The 24,319-nt window shown below is 40.7% G+C and overlaps 1 protein-coding gene across 1 annotated transcript in view; it reads right to left on the reverse strand.

Annotated features, from left to right (window-relative positions):
- The window catches only part of LOC134571298 (multidrug resistance-associated protein 1-like), a 111,734-nt gene that overhangs the window by 60,422 nt on the left and 26,993 nt on the right, over window positions 1–24,319 (reverse strand). The window contains exons 3-11 of the mRNA XM_063429474.1: window positions 18,412–18,588; window positions 15,176–15,301; window positions 13,465–13,599; window positions 11,704–11,829; window positions 10,976–11,037; window positions 7,026–7,157; window positions 6,239–6,469; window positions 2,891–3,068; window positions 776–937 (exon numbers count right to left, since the gene is read on the reverse strand). Of these exons, the coding sequence (XP_063285544.1) occupies window positions 776–937; window positions 2,891–3,068; window positions 6,239–6,469; window positions 7,026–7,157; window positions 10,976–11,037; window positions 11,704–11,829; window positions 13,465–13,599; window positions 15,176–15,301; window positions 18,412–18,588 (1,329 nt within the window). The remainder of the gene's footprint in view (window positions 1–775; window positions 938–2,890; window positions 3,069–6,238; window positions 6,470–7,025; window positions 7,158–10,975; window positions 11,038–11,703; window positions 11,830–13,464; window positions 13,600–15,175; window positions 15,302–18,411; window positions 18,589–24,319) is intronic.

Genomic DNA, 24,319 nt, shown 5'->3' on the forward strand with positions numbered 1-24,319 from the left:
CTGTCTGCATAGTATGCTCTTTGTTGGCCAGCTTGCAGGCAGCCTCACATATATTCATGCGTCAGTGTCACACCCTTTTCCAACGTCCACTGACTCCCTGCTTCACTTGACACTGCTGATAGGGGTTATGGCTTTACTTGAAAGATGAAAACATAAATTAGAGAGAGATTAGCATAGGGTATGTGTTTTCTTACAGCTGCTGTTTTCTTTTCCTCCAGCACCATCTCCATCAGATACATGACGCTTTGGAGTGTTTTAGTGTTTTTAGTCGATAAGACTCTGTAATTAGGCCAATCAGCACCATTGTCAGCACCAGGCCCAATGGGTTTTTAATCTGGCTCTGGCTGGGAGGTTTGAGTAAAGAAAGTAAAGCAAATATTCACTTCCTGTCTTTAATAAAATTTAGATTATTCGGTCATTAACACTAGAATAATCCCTAACTTTCCCCATAGAGATGCATTGATTCAATGCATCTCTATGAGGAGATGCTGACTGGCCAGGGCAGCATTTTGTTCTGCCTCCTTGGCCGAGATCATCAAAATTTACGATTTCAGCCAATGCAATGTGTTCCTATGGGAAAGCATTGTGATTGGCTCAAATCATCAATTTTGATGATGTCAGCAAAGGAGGCAGATCTGGGGGGGGGCGATGGGGGAGGGCAGTGCCAATAGACGCACTGCGCGCATATTCAAGTTATTAAAGTCCGAGCTACATACACTTCAATGTATTTTTCACAACACTTTTCATGTACGCATTATAGTGACATTCCAGTTACCTGCCACAGGAAGTACATTGCCACAATGATTGTAAAAGGTGCAGACCACACATAATTCAAACACGTGGCAAGATCCATCAGCTTCTGTATGTCCGTTGAGATCAGGTTAACAATTTCACCTGCTGAACAACTTTTCCTTCCGGCACTGGAAATGACCAATGCCTGGAGAAGAGGAGAAAAACACAAACACATAAAACCATAAAAAACAAAGACAAAAGCAAAAACAGTAAATGAACATTAGAACAATCGTAAGACATTCCAAGGCAACCACGTAAGTTGTTCTAAAACAGGACGGCACCATAGCACTGTATGCTGTATTGGTTATGGTGATGGAGTGACTTTGACTAGTATTTCTGTGCCTGTGGGTACCCAGTCATTTAGAGTTTAAAGGGACACTCCAGGCACCCAGACCACCTCTGCCCATTGGAGTGGTCTGGGTGCCAACTCCCACTACCTTTAACCCTGCAAGTGTAATTATTGCAGTTTTTTATAAACTACAATAATTACCTTGCAGGGTTAATTCCACCTCTAGTTGCTGTCTAGTAGACAGCCACTAGAGGGAACTTCCTGCTTCATAGCACAGGAAACCTGTGCTAGAGCCGTGCTGGACGTCCTCATGCTGTGTGAGGACCTCCAGCGTCGCTCAAATCCCCATAGGAGAGCATTGAAATTAGTTTCCAATGCTTTCCTATGGGGAGCACTAATGCACATGCGCGGCATTGCCGCGCATGCGCATTAGGTATCCTCGGCCGGTGGGCGGGATCAGTCTCGCCCACCGGCCGACGGAAGCACAGGGAGGAGCGTCGCGGAGGAGGAGACAGCGGCGAGGGACATCGCCGCTGCCTCAGGTAAGTCACTGAAGGGGTTTTCACCCCTTCAGTGACTGGGGATTGGTTGGTGGGAGGGAGAGGGACCCTCCAGTGCCAGGAAAACGGATCGTTTTCCTGGCACTGGAGTTTCCCTTTTAGAAAAATATAGGAACACCGATAATGTATTGGTAAATCATTTTAGTGACTTTCTTGCAGTATTAACACACTGATCAGTTATTTCTTATTTTAATAAACACAATAAGAACTTGTTGCTACATATAAATGTTTAAGAAGTCATTCTCCGATCTGCAAAAACTTACTTCTATTTGAACTCATGTCAACTACCACTGCTCAGCGTCAATTGCAGTAAGTGATAGTTTGTTATATTAATCTTTTACTGTTAAAAATCTCTATGGCCTTGATTATGAAAATGTTATCCCTAGACGAACAGTGTCTACAAAAAAAAAAGAAAAGAAAAAAAAAATGAAATACAATCAGTTCATACAAGTCAATGAGTTTGTTGTATTTAACAACAACTCGGCGGGAGGGGGGAGATTGCAATTTATTTTTCAGATGGTATTATGAAGTTGTTAGGGTGAAACAATAGTCGCTATGGAAATATGGTTCCAACATTCAAACTTCTCTCACACTTCGTTTATTGCAAGAGTTAAAGGTATTTATTGATAGTATTCTGACTGCACGAAGTTAAAGGGGAAGCCTCAATTTTCAGAAAAATTAACATTGGAAATCAGCTAAAACTTGCGTTAACCGTTTTTAATTGCGTTACTCCATTTTCTTTTACATGTACATCAAATATTTGACATTACAAACTAGTTAGGTCAGGCACTGCCTGGGTACAGATTGCAAAGAAGAAATAGAAATAAAAATGTTCCATGTTCAATGACAGCAAAGGGCACAGCTTATAACAATGATTGGCAGGCAGCCAAGATGGAGGCACTCCGCTCCAGAACAGAGCTAACTACAGAGATGTGGATTTTGACATTTAATTTATTTTTCAGCCGTCAGAAAACACAACTTTGTTTAATATAGGGGATATGTAAACATACTAATAAAAATGCTGAGAAGTCGGACTTTGCTTAAAGTTTAGTGTGTTGAAGGTTATATTAAAATGTTTTCGGCATGTTGCTTAAGTATGTGTATGTATGTAAATATCTTATGCTTGCAAAACTTGCTGAAGCAGATTTTTAATGGCGCATAAGCCATGGGATGACATTCTGTTTGGTCGGTTGATAAGTTTCTGTATTCTGAAGAAAAAAAAGTTAATATGTAATAAATATATACACACCTTCTTATACACGCTGCCTATTATTGCTGACCGGAGTCTCATCCCAATGACATAACAAATATAATCATGTTGGTGAAGAAAAAGGGATTGGCAGCAAGGACAAATGAGCAGGAGAGCTGCCACTAAAAAGCCTTGCCAGGATGGAGCAGAAGGATTCTTTAATTGAGCCAACAGTAAGCTATGGGGAGAAAAATAATTACAATAAAAAGGAAAAAGCAATACATTTAATGACTTGTACAGATTTGTATGCGAATTGGAATTGTCCATGGAATTGACTGTTTTAGACCAAATAACCAGGTGGAAATTTTAATTCCAGTCATTTGCTATTTAGTGAATTATGGTCTTTGTGTCCTACACTGATTATCCTCTTTACACTGAAAGGGTTTTTGTATTATTTTTATTATTTCATCTAATCACTTAAAAAACAACAACAATTATATTCTTTATTTCTGCTGTGCATGATAATACAGAAACAGCCTGCAAAGCTACAACAGCAATACAGGAGTATAACTTGGTAAAGGTAGACATTTAAATAGAAGGCATACTAATACAGTGTTTAGGTGCGTGGCAATCGCTATCTTAGCACATTTTAAAATGTGAGTATTATAAATTACACAAGATATTGGTCACTCGTGCCCTAGCTGTAGGCAGATTTGAGTAAGTAGGATTTGGAAACACGAGGGATGTGATCTATCATATATGTAAATAAGAAACGCATGCTATGGTACAAGCTAAAAATGTATGTCCAGACCTAGATACTATTGAAAGCTCACAATTAAATAACAGTGCTAGACATGTGGACAACTAAAGACGGAATCAAAACAGGTAAATACAAACTAGTTTAAATGCCACTGGGTACTAGTTACTGTGTCAAAGTAGGTAGAGTAGTCGACAGGTATATTTGTCCTGCAACAGGTTGGGAGCAGCAGTTATGTAGGATCCGGAACTCAGCCAATGCCGCTGGTAGGTCACATTAAACAGTCCTTTTCTCATCCCCATACAGTGTTGTAAGGTAAGCCAGGTTTCGAGTTTGGAGTCTGTGTTTGGATCGTTGCACCAGGGTTTTTCACCCCCTGAAGCACAGGCTTGAAGGGAGCCAGCACTGCATCTTCAATGTCCCTCCTTCTCCACATGACAGGGTCTCTTGCCCAAGGGCGCTTCGAAATTTGGGGAACCCGTCGTGTACTTGGGCGGGTGGTTGGTGTTCCTATCAAGTAAGCCCCCAGCCTAAAACAGGGATGGTGGTCCGATGCAACAGCTGAGTGGTCAGGTTTGTCAAGCACGATAGGGTTGTGGGTTTGGGTATCTATGTGCCTCCAGAAATCCTGGCAGAGCAAGTCGATATTTGCTTCAAAACGCTCTTTCCACTTGTGAATTGTCGTGCTCTTTTGGGGTCGCAGCAAGGTGGCCATCTTGGACACACTGCGCGGTTGTTAGTTCGGCTGGAAACTCCTGTTGCAGTATGGTAAGTTTCCCCAGTGGTGACCGAGATATCCCCCACCGGTCCAAAGGGGGGGAGGGGGGAGGGAGGGCAGCGGGGCTTCACGAAAGACTCCTGGTAATCTGTACCCCATGGCGGGAGTTCAGCCGCTTCTCCAGGTGACAGGCCACAATGCAGGCGAGGCTGCAGAGTCGTGCAGTGTGAATTGTCAGTAGAATGACAATTTTCAAGCTCCTTCGTGTTCAGTCGGTTCAGCTTAGTTCCACTATGTACTTAGGTTTCATCCGATGCGGTTTGGGCAAACAAAGCTGCATTTAAGCATGAGTGTGCCGGAGCCACTGAAAATCACAACCGGCCATCTTGGTTGTCAGGCCCCGCCCCCTCAGTGTAATCACTTTTTCATCTTGTCCTATTAACTATGTCTGCTGAATTCTTCAGGTGTCACACATTTTTAAAGTTTTTTAACTTGATTCTTTGTGTCATGGTTGTCTTAATTAAATCTCCTTCACACTGTGGTGGTCCACCACATTGCAGTTCCCAATTTTATGATAATTTATTGATAATGTTGTTTTTCTCTCTTCAACATCTCTTTCCCAAATCCCTCGTATGTGGCGTTACTTACCCTGTCAGTGTGGTGACCCTATGTTAACGTGCGGACAGCATGAGAGTAACAGTTAAGCCATTTGTGCGGCCCGAATTCCAGCCCTACGAACGGTACTCTCATTCAGTGCGTGTTCTTAAAAGATACACAAGGGGCATCACGTAATTTCCGATTCTACCTGGTCCATGTCAGTCCTGCGTCCCGAATCTAATCACATCTAACACTATATAAAGTTCTTTGGCCCAATGTATTGTGCCCTATTGTGGTTTCTGCATCTAGTATCTGTGTATTGAGTTCCTTGTTCCGCTCTGATTATTTTCGGTTATTGACCTTGACTAGTTCTGGACTGAGTATTTCAGCAACAATTACCTGGCTAGTATATTCGTCCTTCTGAAATTCAGTTTTCCTGACTCTGGTAAGTTTTATGATTATTCTGTCTCTCCGTTATTCTGGAAATTTTTTGCCAAGTCGCTAGCAGTTATTTGGAATTAAGTCTACTTCCTGAACAATCTATTCTGCTTCACAGCCTATCCTAGTAGTGAAAGAAATACTTGATACAGCATAATATATGCTGCATTCACAAGTTTAGTAATTTGGCAGACTCCACTGAATAATCAAAAAATAAACTCAAAGGGCAATGTCTCTGGTCCAAAATGTTATAGTTCAGGCATGAATGAATTGCAGATGGCACAGACTATATTTCCACTGCCCTGATGCAGCCTCCATTGTGGCACTGAGGATACCAGGATCTGATATCCTAACCTCAACCATTGTTCTACCTTAGTGTAAGTAAAGAAGAGAGGTGGATAGATGTGTCTTGCTTCAGTGCCCACGGTTATGACTATTTTTGCATTGAATTCGGAAGAGACAAGTGATTTCTCCAAGTACAACATTTGGATTTGGACCAGAAACAACATTTGTGAAGGTGAAAGTACTCAGGTTGTTGAGCAAGAATAAGCACCTCGGTAATGTATTTGTGCCAACGCTGTCTTTTGTTAATAATTCACCTTGTCAATATCCCTTGTTCTACAATGGCCTTCTGCAGCCTGCTGAAGAGCTTTTTTTGCCATGTCTTCCTGAATCGTTAAATCATATTCCTTTGATTTAAAGTACATTTCCCTTCTTCTGTGTGCTTCATATCATGGCTTCACAATTTATCAGTCTGGCAGAATTGAATTACTGAAATATCTAAAGTTAAGGGCAACTTGAGAGATGGAAGACCAGTGTGGAGAGAATGACAATGCATGGGTTTGCAAACATACATTTGTTTAAGAATTAATGTAAAAGTGATTATTATTTTCCTTACCTCATAAGCTGAGGACTTATAAACAGAAATGCAGTAAACAAAACCATAAGTATAGTAGTCAGAAGGTATTGCATTCCAAATGTTTTCACTATAATTTTCAAAAGGGATTGTCTGGTCATCTGCATGCTTGGACTTTTAAGGAGAACCTCTTTCTCTTCCTTGATCTCCTGGGATATTCGATTATGATTCTCCAAAGGCAATGGAGAAGAGAACTCTGTGACCGCGTGCAACCTGGCAATTTATTAAAATAGGATTGTCAGAGAGACTTCAGATCACCTTTATCGGTCATAATAAAATCTGTTCTTTTCATAGTAAAGTAATCTCAAACAAATGTTCAGAAAGGAACTTTCAGATGCTGTAGACTACATCTCCCATGACACTAGAGGCAGTCTTTTTCCTGCAATGTAATCAGTGCAGTTTTTCTAAAACTAAGGGAGACAGGGACACTGCACCCAGACCACTTCAATGAGCTAAAGTGGTCTGGGTGCCTATAGTGTCCCTTTAAGTAAAACCACAGAGTCATGTCCTATTAATGGTGTGGGGTCTTGTTATAAACTGAGATTGTTATAGAAAGAACACTCCAATAATTCGCAAAGTGTTAAAGCAGCACTTTTATTAGAACTGGTCTATGCATTAGCAAGTAGCACTTGCAAAACTATGTGTTCAGCAGTTTCTTTATTTATAAAAATACAATATAAAAAGACTTTAAAGGGGGCTATTGTGTCAGGAAAACAACAACATAAAAAGCAAAACAAAACACATAGCGCAACATAAAAAAAGTACTTACGGTTTAACCTTATGCCATTCTTTCTGTATAGCTTTAGAAAATTTAGCTAAAATTTCTTCAGCTCTGTCTGATTTTCTCAGCAACCAGATGTCTTCATCTTTCAGTGGCTGCTTGTAACCTCTAAACATTATCCTTAAATAATAATAAGAGTAATTAATTAATTAATTCGAATTATGTTCCAGAAATCCTTACTAGAAATTAGTAGAAATATAGATAGAGGTGCTCCAGTGGAAGTCTACCTAGATTTTGCAAAAGCATTAGGTACAGTTTCACACAAAAGATTACTATTAAAACTAAAATCAACAAATCCAGCGCCCTCCCAATCGAGATTCCAGACGTGGTGTTGACAGCTCTTCAGAGGGCACACCACATACGTGTAGAACGTCAGTCGATTAAATATCTAGGTATTAAACTGACGGCAGCCCCAGACCAACTCCTACAACAGAATTATACACCACTCATGAAACAACTCATCAGGGAACTAGAGACCTGGAACGATAGGCCTATCTCTTGGATAGGGAGAATTCATGCGGTCAAAATGAACATCCTACCCAGGATATTATTTTATTTCCAATCTCTGCCTATACATCTCTCCAAGACACACCTAGCACCCCTGCAACAGGCGATAGGGAACTTCGTGTGGCAAAACAAACGCCATAGAATTTCGAGACATATATTACACAGGCCAAAAAATAGGGGAGGCCTCGGATTGCCTAACCTATACGGCTACTACATGGCGACACAATTGTCGCAAATAGCCTTATGGCACTCACCACCCGGAGAGCGGAAATGGGTGGACTTGGAATCACTGATGGTGGGGGCAGATATTCCGCAGCTACTCATTTGGGTTCCCAAAGATAATAGACCAATCATTAGAGGTACATGCCCAGCTATCTTGAACTTTATACATATCTGGGATAGAGCTCAACAGCGACATGGGCTGGCATCAGCCCCGTCCCCTCTGATGCCGTTTCTTCGAAATAGAGGATTCCCGCCGGGAATGGCGGCACAAAATTTTAGGAATCTAGAAAGAATAGGTCTGCAACGCATACATCAGTTGGTACAGGACTCAGAGGTAGTGACTTTTGACACCTTACAACAAAAAGGTGACCTCACGCCTGCTGATTTTTTCAGGTACCTACAAATAAAAGATTTCGTAAAACTCCCATGGGTCCGAGCGGCGGCCCAAAAACCCATGACGTTCTTCGAACAAATATGCCTTCAGGATCATATGCCTATGGGTCTGATAACTCGGCTGTACGCCCACCTCTGCTTTGTAACTAACGAAGGGGGAGAGCTGGCTTACACAGAACAATGGGAGAGGGACCTGGGGGAGCAATTAGAAGGGATAGAGTGGCAAGAGATCTGGGAAGCCAATCACAAATCCTCAGTCTGCGTAACGATACAGGAGCAAGCAATTAAGACAATGCTTCACTGGTATACAACTCAAATGTATCAAATAAAAAAATGCCCTACCGACGTATGTTGGAGAGGGTGCGGAATGAAAGGGACATATATCCACATGTAGTGGGAATGCCCCCTGATGGAAGGATTCTGGCAACAAATTAGAGATATACTAGCCCAGGTGCTGACCAGGGCCCCCCCTAGACCCGTGGGTATACTTACTTAGTAGAACAATAGATGGGTGGACTAGACACGAACAAAAACTCATACATAAAGTAACTCTAGCAGCCAGGAGAGCAGTGGCAGAGGATTGGCTTAAACAGACCACTCCACCTATTGCAGGAGTCATCAATAGAATTAAGGAGGTACACATGATGGACGACCTGACGGCAAGAGTTAGGGGAACTCAAAAACGTTTCCAGAAAATATGGGCACCATGGGAAGATAGCCCCTTGAGTTAAAACACCTAGTAGACCTAAGGCCCACGAGATAGGTAAACAAACGGATGCGATTTCTCCCCCCTCCCCCCCCACCCCATCCCTACCTTAATATCTTTCAACACCTTTCTATCTTTTTCCTACTTCTATCTTTCTCTTATTATGTGTAGCATATGTCTCCCAGAGGGTGTAGGGAGAGGCACACCCAGAAAACGGTTTAAAGCTCAGGTGAGAACAAAGTAACGCATACCAAAGCCCTCAGGGGGCCCTGCCAGCAACATGTAGAGCGCGCAATGAAGCCTGCAACGGGAGATTCACTGGGCCCTTAAAAGACCAGAGGGTGGGAAACACACGACAGGTTCTCTAACTCTAAGACACAGAGAAACCCACTACACAACACAATATTGGACCAGAGGGATCCCGGCAGTTGGAGGGCACACACCTACGTTGTTTATATACATGTACAACAGCCAAGTTTCATATGTTACCAAATATTTCTTGTTTTTCTTCTTTTATAAATCATAAAACTAAAGTTGACAAATCGTAACTCGCTATATCAGAGAGTATTAAGGTAACTACCGGTAATACATCAGTTTAGAGGGCAATGGCGGTGAATCTTAGACCACCATCCGCCGCATGGTTATGCGATTGACAAATAACTGCACTCTGTATACAATGTGTATGTCAATCGTTGTTTTGAGTTCCGAAATGTACTCGACCTATGCATGTTATTTCTGTCAACATAAATAAAGAATAAAAAAAAAACTAAAAAAAAAAAAACTAAAATCAGTTGGTTCAGACAAAAAAAAAAATGTCCTTGGATAGAACACTGGCTTAAAGGAAAACTATAGTCACCTAAATTACTTTAGCTAAATATAGCAGTTTTCGTGTATAGATCATTCCCCTGCAATTTCACTGCTCAATTCACTGTCATTTAGGAGTTAAATCACTTTGTTTCTGTTTATGCAGCCCTAGCCACACCTCCCCTGGCTATGATTGACAGAGCCGGCATGAAAAAAAAAAACGGGTTTCACTTTCAAACAGATGTAATTTACCTTAAATAATTGTATCTCAATCTCTAAATTGAACTTTAATCACATACAGGAGGCTCTTGCAGGGTCTAGCAAGCTATTAACATAGCAGGGGATAAGAAAATCTTAATTAAACAGAACTTGCAATAAAGAAAGCCTAAATAGGGCTCTCTTTACAGGAAGTGTTTATGGAAGGCTGTGCAAGTCACATGCAGAGAGGTGGGACTATGGTTCATAAACAAAGGGATTTAACTCCTAAATGGCACATGATTGAGCAGTGACGCTGCAGGGGCATGTTCTATACACCAAAACTGCTTCATTAAGCTAAAGTTGTTCAGGTGACTATAGTGTCCCTTTAATGATAACGTGCAGAGAGTAGTTTAAAACTAGACAAAAAAATATTAAGTGGGTGCCCAAGGGTTCATTGCTAAGTACACTTATCTTTAATTTGTTCATAAATTATCTTGACGTGGACATTGAAAGTCATTTGTCCGTATTTGACGATGACACAAAACTAGGTAAGAAAATAGAGTCTGAATATATTATAACTTTTGTACAGAAGAATTTGGATAATTTAGGGGACTGGGTGTGTAATGGGCAGATGAGATTCAATAAAGCTAAATGCAAAGCCATGCATTTTGGAATAAGGAACCCACAAGCCATTTATACATTAAATGGGATTGAATTAGGGATAATATTAAATTATTGTGGCTTGGGAACAATTAGAGATGACAAACTAGGCAACAGTGCACAATGTGGTATTGATTCATGTGATCAACATCTAATGTTGCCTCTTTATAAATCATTGGTAAGACCTTGAATAAGTAGTGCAGGGCCGGCCCATCCATAGGTCCCGTTGGTACCAAGACAGGGGTAGCATTTTGCCTCCCCTGTCATCATTTAATATAATATCTATTTGGGGAGAACTGTGAGGCCATTTATGAGGCCACTGCAATTTATAAAAATGTAATTTATCCATGTTTCCATGATCAAGTCCTAAGTATCCAACAACACTTTTAACATTAGATACATTTATAAATACAATAATTAACAATCAAAACAAAATATAAATACCTACTCTGTGAACCAGCTAAATGTGACTTGAGAAAGGAAAGACGCATTCAACAATGGGCATGGGTTCTAGACAGAGCGAGAAAAGGGCATTAATATTTATATATAATTAGCTTTTTACAGTTTTTTTATTTTTTTACCAAGCTCTTAACTCAATTATTCTTAGCATTCAATATTGTGTACGAGTGAGGAAAGAAAAAAGTTCAAAAGCTCATTATTGACCCCACCTACCAGCCAAAATCCCATTCCCTTCCTCCCACAAAGAGTAGCCCATTATTCCACACCCATGGGACCATGATTCTGTTATAAATTCTTGGGATTTCTCAAATAATAAAAAAGTAAACAAATATTGAGATACCTACAAACATTCTAAGTCAGGGGTTGGTAACCTTCGACACTCCAGATGTTGTCATCTACATCTCCCCTGATGCTTTGACAGCATTATTGCTGTAACAACATTATGGGAGATGTAGTCCACAAAACCTGGAGTGCCAACGTTTGCCTACCCCTATTTCTAAGGATCCAAAATCAAATCCATCATAATATGAATGCTTTAAATGGCACTCCCCAGGGGCATCATGGGAAGCTAGGTTATATACATATGTATACGAGATACCTGTGGTATAGCAGGAGTTCAACAATGGAACACTAATAAGAGAATGCTACTTTCAAGTATTACATATTTTGTCTATGTAGTACACTAATGATCAACTCCACGAAATGATCATAACATACCGATTCTTTCCTTATATTGGAGAAAAATGGTGGCTTATCGTTGAATATACATAGTATGCACTGGACCAACACCATTATGAAGTACAGCACAAAAAGGGTGAAATGTAGTGGGTCAGCCTGTGAATCCTTTTTAAAAAAAAGAAAGAAAATAAATATATATTTATTAATCCATGTGTGTTGTCTTTTTGTCAATTATAATACAATGTCCATCATTCATTATGGCTATACTTACATGCACTATACATAGAAATCTTTTATTGCCCAGATTACATTTCAGATAAAAAATATATAAAAATACAAAACGTCTTAAAAGAAACTAAACCTTGCACAGACACCAGATGTTGAGGACTACATCTCCCATAGATGGGTAGATGTAGTCCACAACATCTGGATTGCCAACAGTGTCCTACCCCTGTTTTAGGCAGATAATGCCACTTTATTTGGCAAGTCCTAGGGCTTGTGATGGCAAGTCTCTCCCTGTAATGACACATTATTAAAGATGTGATGATTGCTACAATAGCACAATGGTCTTCTGCCAGGTTAGATACAAGATGGGTCCTCACTGAAAGAACAAGGGTGGGATCCTCTTTGGTTTTTTTTTATGGACCTTGTTAACTCACATGTTGTAATCAGCCATCCCGACTGTTATCCCAACCCTTGTGGTCTGGAGGTTAATGATATCCCAAATTCTTCTTATCCATCCTCTACAACTCCTACTAAGGAAACTCCTATTTTCCAACAGGGTTGAGAGGATGGCAATCTCTTCTTTCAGAGACAATCCTCTAGTGCCTGTACGCATTAACCACAAATAGTCCAATGGACCAGCTTACTGCTTATCCAGGCTGCAGTGTGAGAAGAAGACAATACCACTAGATCATTTTAAAGTACTCTCAGCTGTCCAACTTTGTTCGGTTTGATATGCTCCTCTACTATTACATTTCGACCCTTAACCATTGTTGAACAGCTCTGTTATCAAAAACTCCACCCAGGCATTTACTGGCCATGGTCTATAGTACTACCTTACCTATATTATATTTGGAAGTTAGAGTTCGAATTGAATATTAACATCATCTAAAAAGGAATGTGTTTTAATTTGCTAAGCTAAAGCTCTTTGCTCCATTGCCTCCACATTTTAGGAGATTACCTATAACATACTGATCAAGTGATACCAGAGTGCTTCAAAGCTTTGAAATGGTTTCCCCACGTACTGCCAATAAAAGTCAGAGATGCCACTCACAAACATATATCACTCAGTGCATATCTGATTGGAATACCCCAAACTTAAAAGGACACTCCACTGCCCAAATGCAAAAAATATATATAAACTTACGGTTTAGTGGATATAGCCCCAATAAAAGGCATGCATTTAATTGTGCCTTTTTCCATTGAGGGTATATTTAAAAACAACAGTAGTCTGTGATTGGACAGCCACGGAAAGTCTGGGCTGGGGAAGAAAGGGAGTCTGCAAGAAATCTGCAGCTTTTCCAAGCTGAATTAATGCATGATTTTATTAGAGGTATATTTAATAAATAGTAATTTATTTTATTAGGGCAGTGGGATGCCTCTTTAAATGAGGTGAAAAATAGACACCTGCTAGGACGACAGAGGAAGGCCCCACAAGACAATTGTGAGGAATTTTAATTCCGTTTGTCCATATTACTATTTATTCTTCAAATGAGACAGGTGGGAGCAAACATAGCACCCCTGTTAAAATGAAAGTTTTAGATGCACCAATGGTGCATATTAGTCGGTTTTACTCACCTTTGAGAGGGCTATGATTTTACTTCGCAGTTGGACGATCGCACACATCAAGGTCAAAACCCAGAAAAACAGCAAGAGGGAGGATGAACGGACGCCTTTCACCCTTTCATACTGTATCAAACAAGTGGTAATAAGCTGCCCAGCACCACAATGAAAAGAAAAAAAATTAAGTGAATCAGGAACTATCATTTTCATACATGTGGTATACAAACAAAATAAACAATGACCTGCTTGCTATGGTTTTTGCACCAGACTTGCTTAGATAAAGAAAAGGTGGATTGTATTAAGACCTATGGAGGAATTACGTAGATAAAGGACTTACGAGTTTATGTGGCTGGCTATGATACTGACATTCATTATATTAAGATATTGACAGGGAGTTTGTTACAGTAACTTATTTAATGTCAGGTTAATGTATAAAGCACATGGCTGATTTGTCAGTAAAAAGTGTTACCTTTCAAAAAGTATAATCCTGTATATTTTATATCTTGGGTGGAATGTAAAGTACCTATAAAACTTCTACACACGTTGTTGATGGATGTAGGTGAAAGTGCATGTGTAAAAATAAAGAGCATGATAAAAAAAAATAATGCAATAGATCATTTTGTGTTTGAACAGTCAAGGTGATTTTTGCAGTATGAATTTCTTATAACAATGAATACATATACAGGGTGTCCCACAATAATCCCTAAAAGGGGTACAGACTAAAGTAAGAATTCAAAGAGAACTTAAAATGTTAGGCCAAAGTAACCAAACTGGAAGCATAGCTGACTTAGAAAACGTTTCCTTGAATTCACATGGTTAGTGACTAACCATAAATGTGTATTAGAATATTTGTATTGGTACTTTAGTAAGCTCTCCCGTGCTAAGCCCTGCAGTGCCGGACGAGCTCAGTGACGGAGAGCGTCAGTCGATCACCGTCAGGCAATGAGCTGAGCCGTGCATCAATGAGCTTACTTTAGGCAGAGAGCAGCAACCGGCCAAACACAGGTCACTAAATTGTTCTAAAATGGTTGGACTACTTACAGTGGGAGAAGGGGGAGGGAGTCCAGGTCACTCCTGTCACCATAACCACTACAACATGCTGTTGTGGTTATGGTGCTAAGAGTGTTCTTCTAAACCATGCTTAAAAAGAGTGTGTGTGCATGCTTTATAAATAATGAAGACATCATGTGATGTAAAATCAATAGTAGCAATGTAAGTTTGTTTTTGAAGGTATTGGCACAAACTTGTATCTGCTCAGAATTTGTCTAACATTTTTTACTAAAATCTGTTTTCAGATGCATTATTAAGGCTATCAATATAAAATATGCTATTAGAGTCATCAGATAGAAACTAAAACAATCAATTCATTGTCTAACTTGAATATGCTAGGTTTCTAAAGCATTGTGATTTTTATTTTTAGTAAAATGAAGCAAACTGATTTTTTACCAAGTCAAATACTAAAATAGAGCACAAATGCATATTGTTCTTACAAAAATAACATTGTTAGGAAAATTACAAAGAATAAAATAGAATACAATCCTATGTTTTGGGTTCCAAGTAGTTTAAAAACGTTTGTATGTGTCGTCAAGTTTATACATAGTTACATTAAAAAAAAATATGTCTTCCCCTCCCCCCCCCTTTACCTTTTTGTTTTAAGAGCTACATTTTAAGTCTCCAACTATACATAAAAAATAATATAAATACATGTCTTTATTTATTTTGTTACCATGGTTGTGCCAAGAACCAATGGGCTGATGAGGAGAACCGGTGGTTCAGGGATATTGTGAGTGACATTCCAGAGTGTGTAAAAAAGTTCTGTATAACAGATTAACGTCAGCAACGCAGACAGAAGCTGCAACAGAAACATCAAGCAAATGAGATAAACAAAATATTTCATTTTATATCCCTTTACCAAACCCTTCTCCGGTTATCCACTTCTGTTTTTTGTTAATGTTTATCTGTGTCTATTTTTTTTCCCATCATCAGGTATACACCATCAAGATGATTTTTAGAAGTGCGAATGACAGCAGAAAAAGTATGGCTAGGGCTGCAAAGATAAAGTGATTTAAAGTAGTTGAGAATTGAGCAGTAAAGCTGTAGGGGTGTAATCTACAGCTCCAATGATACAAATATAAAACATTATAACAACATTTCCCCATACCTCCCCAATATCAGAATCATATGATGAAGGACCCCAGTTGGGTGGGTCCTACAAAGAATTACCAGGTCAGTCTGGCATGAATGCATGGCAGGTTGTCTGACAGTCATGCAGGTTTGCCCACCTAGGAAAGACCATGTAGAGAGTACGGTTTCAGAGTCCTAATTCCCTGAGTGTAACGCGAGCAAATCACATTTTGGAGAAAGTTATCTGGTGTCCCCAAAAGCAGGACACCAAGGTACAAAGTTGGGACAGGATCTTTAAATCACGACTGTTTCCCTGTCAGCATCTTCCCGTTATCTTGGATTTACGAACTAAACCCAATCAAGATAATGAAACTAAGCAAATGAGCGTGCTTGGGGGATATCAAAATAGTTTCAATTAATACATAATCCTAAAGTATCTGTTCAATACACAGAATGCAAGATATCTTACTGAAACTCAAAAGCTAAGGGATCCAACGGCCATTTAATAAAGGTCACTATCCAAATTTAAACAGTAATGTGTTTTTAAAAAAAAACATGAAAGATGAGGAAAAAAATGTAAGCAGGAAAAAGGTGGAAGAGTGAGTTTACCGCTTGGGTCAAACAAGAGCAGGAAAAGCTTTTTTTTTTTTTAAAGAAATTCTACTTCTTTTTAAAGAAAACTTCCGTTTTCTTTTGCATTCTTCTATCATGGACAGAATATCTCAGACTGAACAAAAGAGGTAAAAAAAAAATAATAATTATCCAAATTAATTCTTGGAAATTTGTAGCTAAAAAAGTTTCCTGTGTATTTGTTCTCAGGAATTCTATTGTCAGTGAATTAGAGAAATAAGGATGGCTTTCATTTCAAAGTACGTGCCCATACATTACATCTATGAAGAGAAATTCTCTTGAGATCGTGAGCCACATAAGTATTTTCTCGATTTCAACTTAACCCCTTAAGGACGCAGCTTCAAAAACTGGACTTACCATTAAGGACACAAGCCATTTTAGCATTTATTGCGGTTTGTGTTCAAACACAATTTGCAACTCTGTCATTTATTGCAACAACACATATTATATACAGTTTTTATTTTTATTTTTTTTAATTGTTTTATATTTTTGCTGAGCAATGGTTAGGTACAAACATGCTCGAGGTACCCCAACGGCAATCTTCTAGCGGTAAATCAATTGGGATTGCATATTATGCTGACTGGAGTTGTGTAACATGCTGACTGGAATCGTATAACATGCTAGCTGGAGTCATATTAACAGGCTAGTGGCTGGTGTAACCTCTGTATTACGCCTCTCTTGTAATTTAGCAAGTATTGGCATAGGCAGGCAACTAAAGATGTCTAAACATAATAAAGAAAACCAAAAACTAACTTTAAGCACATATTCAACGACATTGTCTGTCTGGGTACAGACGGGTTAAACTGTTGTTGCATGTCCTAGTGGGTGGCATGGGTAAAAATAAAAATAAAATAATTACAGGCGCCTAAGGAATGTAGACAGACTGTGTACTCAACACCACAATGGTTATATATAAAACCTGTCAAACTTAAACAAAAAAAATAAAAAATTTGAATCACAGTAAAATGTAGTCCCTGCCAAATGATCACTGTAGTCAGTGATCAATTGGCAGGGAAGGGGTAATTTTTTTTTTTTTAAAACAGGGGAAAGGGGGTGGGGTTTAACTTTTACTTTATTTTTTTACACAAGGAGAAGATCAGCAGCACTGATCCGTCTCCCTGCACTTCACACTGACCCCGGAATCGCAGGGAGGCGGATCAGAAGTCCGTGCAGCACATGTGCCCGCTCTGACTGCCTGTCAGAGCGATCACAGCTGCAGGGACAGCGCGATCGTGTGCTCCCCGTCTGCCTCGAATACCGAGGCAGACCGGAGGAGCATTAACCCCACGATCGCCACAATTGTGGCGATCAGAGGTTAATTTTGGCCCATGACAGACCCGGTCCGTCATTAGAGGGACACTATAGTCAACACAACACCTTTAGCTTAATGAAGCGGTTTGGTGTATAGATCATGCGCCATGCAGTCTCACTACTCAATTCTCCACCATTTATGAGTTAAGATCACTTAATGTAGCCCTAGTCACACCTCCCCATATGTGACTTACACAGCCTTTCTAAACACTTCATGTAAAGAGTCATCTAATGTTTCTACTTCCTTTATTGCAAATTATGTTTAATTTTGAATTTCTCCTCTCCTGCACGGTAATAGCTTGCTAGACCCTGTAGGAGCCGCCTACATTTGATTAAAAGTTTTTATCTCCTGCTCTGTAAATTGAACTTTAAAGGAAGTTAACAACGGATGGAAAATGAAACCATTCTTTTCATGCAAGCTGTACATATCACAGCCAGGGGAGGTGTGGCTATGGGGCTATGGCTGCATAAACAGAAACAAAAGTCATCAAACTTCTAAATGACAGAGAAATGGTGCAGTGAAACTTCAGAGGCACGATCTATACACAAAATTAATTATAGCACATGGGTCTGTTCTAAAATTAAAGGGGTACTCTAAGCACCTGGATAGTGGTTGTGGTGACAGCATGACGCAAGTACTAAACCATTGTAAAGATCAGTGGTCCCTTGGCCACCAGTGGCCTGACTCTTATCTTGAGATATTGCTATTGCAGAAGTTCAACTTCCAAATTATCAATAATAATTTTGTCCAGATTTGAACATTATCCATTGGCGGACCATGTTATCGGTGTTTAGAGTGCCCCCTTAAGGCTGTTTTTACAACTTATTTAATAGGGAAAAGTTCAGTTTGGCCACAACATTGACCAGTAGAAAGCTTAATTTGCGTTATTTTATTACCGTTTTTGCCTTATTGAGTCGTGACATCCGGATATATCCTTGTCCATGATTTCTGAGGTAGAGAACGTAGAAAGGCAAGCAGGCGTTGAGATAAATACATGGTATCCAAAATAAGACCGAGTTGTGAAAACATTGGGAGAAGTCAGGGTTATCTGTGTGCCAAGTCTTATTCACATCCTACAAAAATAAGTAGATTATTCAATAAATAAATTATATATGCATAATCAATATAGAAAATGATTTAGCTCAAGATGTAAAAACGTAAACATTGATACGATACTGATAAAACGTAAAATATACATTGGGGCCCCTGGATGGCCAGCGCTGCAAGTGACTAAAAGATGGACGGAGTGGGCTCAGTCCCCCACATATACAGCTCATTCTCTCAATGATAGTGATAAGAAGAAGAACATCTTAATTATCCCTGAATGGGGGGGACTTTAAGGATCCCCCTAGGGGATGCTTACAAACTAGAGTGCCCCAAGCACTCCCTGATACGGTCTGCATAACTGTTGCACGGAAGAGGAGCTCTGGACGGCTCCCCTCGACTCCCCCCCCCCCCCCCCTCCTACCATCCTACCTGTTTCTGGAGGGACTTCTCCCTCTCTATTCTTACTTTCTCTTTCTTGTTTACAATAAACAACTATACAAGTAGAACTGTAAGCGTAATTAAACTGGAAAGAGGGAGTGAATTTAGGAACAATCTTGGCCTATGGTAATCCCATCTGGGATGCAATCTTTGACCATGGGATCCTCCTATCCGTTTTACCGAATGTTTGTATTGTTGTTTCATGTTTTATCTTCTAATAAAAAAAAAAAACAAGACGGGAAGCGCTATAGCGTATATATACAAGATTTACTTAACCACTTACGGTCATAACTGCAATCAATGTTAACAATTTTTACAATCTTTATAGACTTGTATAGTTTCGCTGTTTCTCAGTGGATGTTGTCACTGCGCTTGTACACATGCCTGACTGTCTTGCTATATCTGTATTGCAAATGTTAACCTGTCTTGAAGTAAAACATTTAAAAAAATAAAAATAATAATAATTAAAATATACTGAATTTTTTGGTACTGTATCAAATTTGAAAAGGAAAGAATTATTTTAAAGATGATGTATTTTGTTTCACTCATACTTTACAAAGTTAAATAAAAGTCACAATGACATTGTTTCACCTGGAACAATTATGCGTGACTAGACAGCACCTTACGCATGGGGTCTCGCACCTATATTCCGCACTGCAAAACAACGGAGACGAGCACATTAGGCTTTACGACAAGATGGGAAAGAGAGACGGGGACAGAACTCACGGAACCCGAATGGCTTAAAATCTTCCAGCTGACGCACAAAGGGACCATAAGCACAAAGTTCCAGGAATGCAATTATAAAATACTGACGGGCTGGTACAGGACACCAGACATCCTCCAGCATGTACATGATTCAATCCCTGGCGAGTGTTGGAGATGCGGCACAGAAGAGGGCACCGGCATCCACATCTGGTGGACGTGCTCCCGTATCGAACCATACTGGCGAAGAATACATCAGACGATCAAGGACATCACGGGAACAGACATCCTCTTCCAACCGATGCCGCTCAACCACACGCACACACCCCTGAAGATATATAAAAAGGGCCTCATCATACACCTGCTCACTGTGGCAAAGTCGCTCATCCCACTACTATGGAAGAACACGGCAGCACCCACCCTACAACAATGGGTAGAGAGAGTGGAAACGATGACAGCCTCCCTGCAGGGACGTTCGGAAAAATGCGCCCTGACATGGTTTCCGTGGATGGAATATACGTCACAAGGAGCAGCGAGAGACACCCCGGCACAACCACCTCGACAGACAGATGAACAGCAGTAGGAACGACCTGATATGAATAACTCTCCCACACATAACTGACCCATACGCCCCACAACTCCCAAGACTATAAAAGACCCAGGGAGACGCACCCCCCGACGGCACCCACACCAACCCACAACACTACATTGGGAGAAAACAGGCCGCAGGCCGACTCAAAGGAAGAAGGTAACTGGTGTAGGGAGGCCAAGAAAAATGGGGGGGAAAACACCAAGGCAATGAGCAAAAAGAGACACACGTGAAGTAGAATTACAGAGTATAGCAAAGACACCGGGAGACAGGTACCGTCTACACACCTGACACACGGCTCCACGGCCGACGAGAGACGATTACTGCCCAAGATACCCTGAAAAAGACAACTCCCAGAAAGGCCAGAACCGACGAGGTTGACAGACACACCGCACAATACGCATTTACATGCTGGACTTACGACACAACAAACCGCAAACGACCAAGATGTGGTCGCCCTGACAATTAGAGATAACTACAATACACCTTTCTGGAAAAAATTGACACACTGCAACACATACGTAGCACAAACCAAATAGCCCACCGAGACAACATAAACTATACACTAACCCAACCATTGAACCACGAATACGCCAACCGCAGATCCTGACGAAACCCAGCCGTAGCAAAAAATGGCCTGAACACTACCGACATTACACCGGTAAGGCAGGCCGATATCAAAATTCAACGACACACAGTTCTAAAGCCTAACAAAAATTAACCTAACTGTCCTCACGGATGTACAATCATAAATAAGGACCGTTAACAAAAAAAAAAGGGTCACCAGGAGGCTCTGACTGTAACTCAGTGGCCTTTCACAAGAGATAAGATAGACAACAGCTCCAACCAACATAGCACAGTTTAATCACACACCTAGAACAGTTGTTCATTTTGTTTGAGCCCTCACTATGAGTACATTGTTGTAATATCTAATGGTTTGACTGTGAATAGTATTGTCGCAATTACAGACTTCGCTAATGTTGTACTAAAACGATAATATGTATACCATAAAATGAAAAACGAAAAATAAAGAATGTCAAAAAAAGTCACAATGAAATCAAAATTGTTTAACAAAACAACATGTTGTGACTGTACTCGAAGTTCTATCTGAGAATCTAATACCCAGACAGATACCCACAACAGGGGACACAATAGCACTTTATCACAACCAATTTCTAGATTGTTAGAATTTATAGGCTTGGTCCAAGTACCATGACCACTTCACTGATTTGAGGTTGTAGTGGTGTCTGTATGTGCAGAGTTTCACTATGAAACATTGCACATACATAGGCCCCTCACCAGTCCTGATTTTAGTAGGACAGTCTCAGTTTCATGGTCCTGTCTCACTTTCCTGCATTCGAGGACACCAAGGAACTGTCATTGGGCAGCACAGTGTGAGGGCATTATTAGACACACTCGTGCTGTGCGCAGCACAAAGATCCTGCAGAAAGCACTTCAGCGACACTCACTGCAAAGTACTGTAGCTTGGTGGCCAGCCAAAAGGCTCTTCGGTAGACGGGTCCGCCCTATATGGCCGTCACCAGTGCTGGAAGTTGTGTCACTGGCGACGCATTCCCATAAGGTCCTACCCTCCCCATACCTCCGCCCCTCTATCTCGATCTACATAACTTCCAATATTGGGAGGTATGCTTACAAAGTTTAACCATTGCTGCAGGAGGTGTCAGTAGCTGGCCTGGAAAAAGAGTTCAGGCTGGCTAATGTGAATTCTGTGCATATTTGGCATTTATCATCAACACACAAAGCATGCTGGCATAGACATAGACACCCTAAGACAGCACAGACCCCCTTCAAGCCGTCCCTGTTCTCCCCAAAGCTAGGCCGGATATACATTATGTTGGAGCAACATTAGCGGAGGATGATCGGACTGAAGGAAGACTTGACCTCGGTGCTAAAACGGAAGCCCAAAGACAGCCAAAGACAACACTTGCTGCAGCACACTGCCACACAAACCATACACGCTTGCAATCACACATACTTATTCCATATATAAAATATGCCTACATTCAAACAAACACTACACACAAATACATACCCACACGCAAATGCACTGAGGATCTAACGTATGGCTAATCCTGCTCTGTGGGAGGACACAACAAAAATGTATTGCACCAGAGCCTATAGAAATGCTGCAGTTAAGAGCTATCCCAGTCTCTTGTAAACCACAAAACAAAAGAAAAATATGGCGTATATTCAAAAATTACGATTTGTATGCAAAAAAAAAAAAAGCAACAGATTTAAATTTTTTTTTTTTTTTGTCAATCTTTCTTTTATTGAGGCAGAGGTTAAATGGGATACAGAATAAAAAGGAGGGGATGCAAAGTAATTGTACATAGTGGGATCATTGTAACACAGTAGTACATCTCCTACGATTGGTGGCCTCATTTTTTTTATTATTAAGTACGCTTTCCAAAGGGTTAGGAACTTGTGTTGAGTAGTAGTTGTGAAGGTAGCTTCGAACTATACGGTGGTACCGTCAGCGTTAAAGTAATAGAAACAAGAGTAAAAAACGTTATGTTGCTATAGGGTGAGCATCATTAAACAAATTCAATCGAGTGTTTACCGTTACAGTGAAATAATTGACTGTTGCTGGCTTTTGTCTATGGATTAAATAGTAAACAAAATCAATCTATCTTAACGTCACCTTGAAAGATGAACTTTTGCATGCTTTCGTTGTAGGAATACAATACTATTCATGTTATTTCCAGCATAGGCTATTCCATTCCGTTGTTCACTTTTTACATTTTTAAAGTCTGTATGTTATTTGTGCATGTTATAGATATAGCACATCGTGCCACCACAGCTAGAGTATGCATAATGAAATACAGGTGTACATCATATAGGCAGTGGAAAAACTTTGCACGTTTTTTAAAGTTTTAAAAATGCGTAACAATGAATTATGTCTATGCTGAGTTTTGAAAAAATTACAAAACCGGATTAACTTCAGGCTGGTTATAAAAGTGATAGATAACAGTGCATGTTATTCGTTTGTTCAAGCTTACGTATCTATGTAGTGATTTGCTGTGTCTGGCTAAACATGCTGTGCAGCTTGATTCTGGTAGTTACAACCTGTCTATGCTATACATTTCAACGACAGTGTTAATAGATTTAGACATAAAATAAACATGAAATAAAATAAAATTTAGCATTGATATACCAGTATATGAATAAAAATAAAAGGCTGGAGGGACATAGTCCACAAGGGCTGCTTAGATGTAGAATCATGTCGGCAGTCCAGGCCGCCGTGCGGCGACGAGAGTTAGTGGGTGTCAGCCTACACCAGTGGTCGGTTCTGGCAGATCGCATATCGATAAGTCCCTCGGGTCCAGTATGATCAGGGGAGTCGTCGTGGTGCTGAGGCTGCCCTGTATTCTCAGGCCATGTGGATGGTTGGCTGTGCAAGTGTCTTGGTCGGTGTGCCCCCCTCCGGCTTGCCTCCTGAGCGTTGTGCTGCGGGCCTGGTTCTCAGTGAGTGTCGGGCACCGCTTAGACCCTAGTCTGGTGCCTGGGGCTTGTCTCCGCTGGGTAGAGCCCTGCCATTTTAGGTGTGGGGGTCCGCCCTTGCCCCGGAACCTCGTGGGGGCTGGTGCTCGTGAGCCATGAGCCTGGAGTCCTGTGTGGCCCAGGGTCGCCCCTTTTGGGGTGGTACGGAGGTATGTAGTCGGTCGCTTGCGTAGTCGCTTCATTGCTCTCCGCCAGTATGGCTGGCACCTCTGGGATATACCCAGTGTTGCTCCCGGTCCGGGAGGGGCCTTGACGCGTGGTTTTAGAGTATCCCCCTTCCCCCTACTGCTGACGGCTCTGACCTGCGCGGGTGGGGTCCGGTTCGGTGTCTCAGGCTGTAAGTATGCCTCCAACTTGGCCCAGAAGTGGTCAAAGATTAATGCAATAGGGTCCTTTGTGTGGTCTATAGTTCCTGTTGTAGTATGCTGTTGCCAGCGCTTGTCCGACACTCTCGTGTCAGAGTGAACCGCCATCTTGGTGACCCCTTGCTCCGCTCCATGTTGGGG

This window comes from Pelobates fuscus, chromosome 8 (assembly GCF_036172605.1).
Source record: "Pelobates fuscus isolate aPelFus1 chromosome 8, aPelFus1.pri, whole genome shotgun sequence".
NCBI classification, from domain to species: domain Eukaryota; kingdom Metazoa; phylum Chordata; class Amphibia; order Anura; family Pelobatidae; genus Pelobates; species Pelobates fuscus.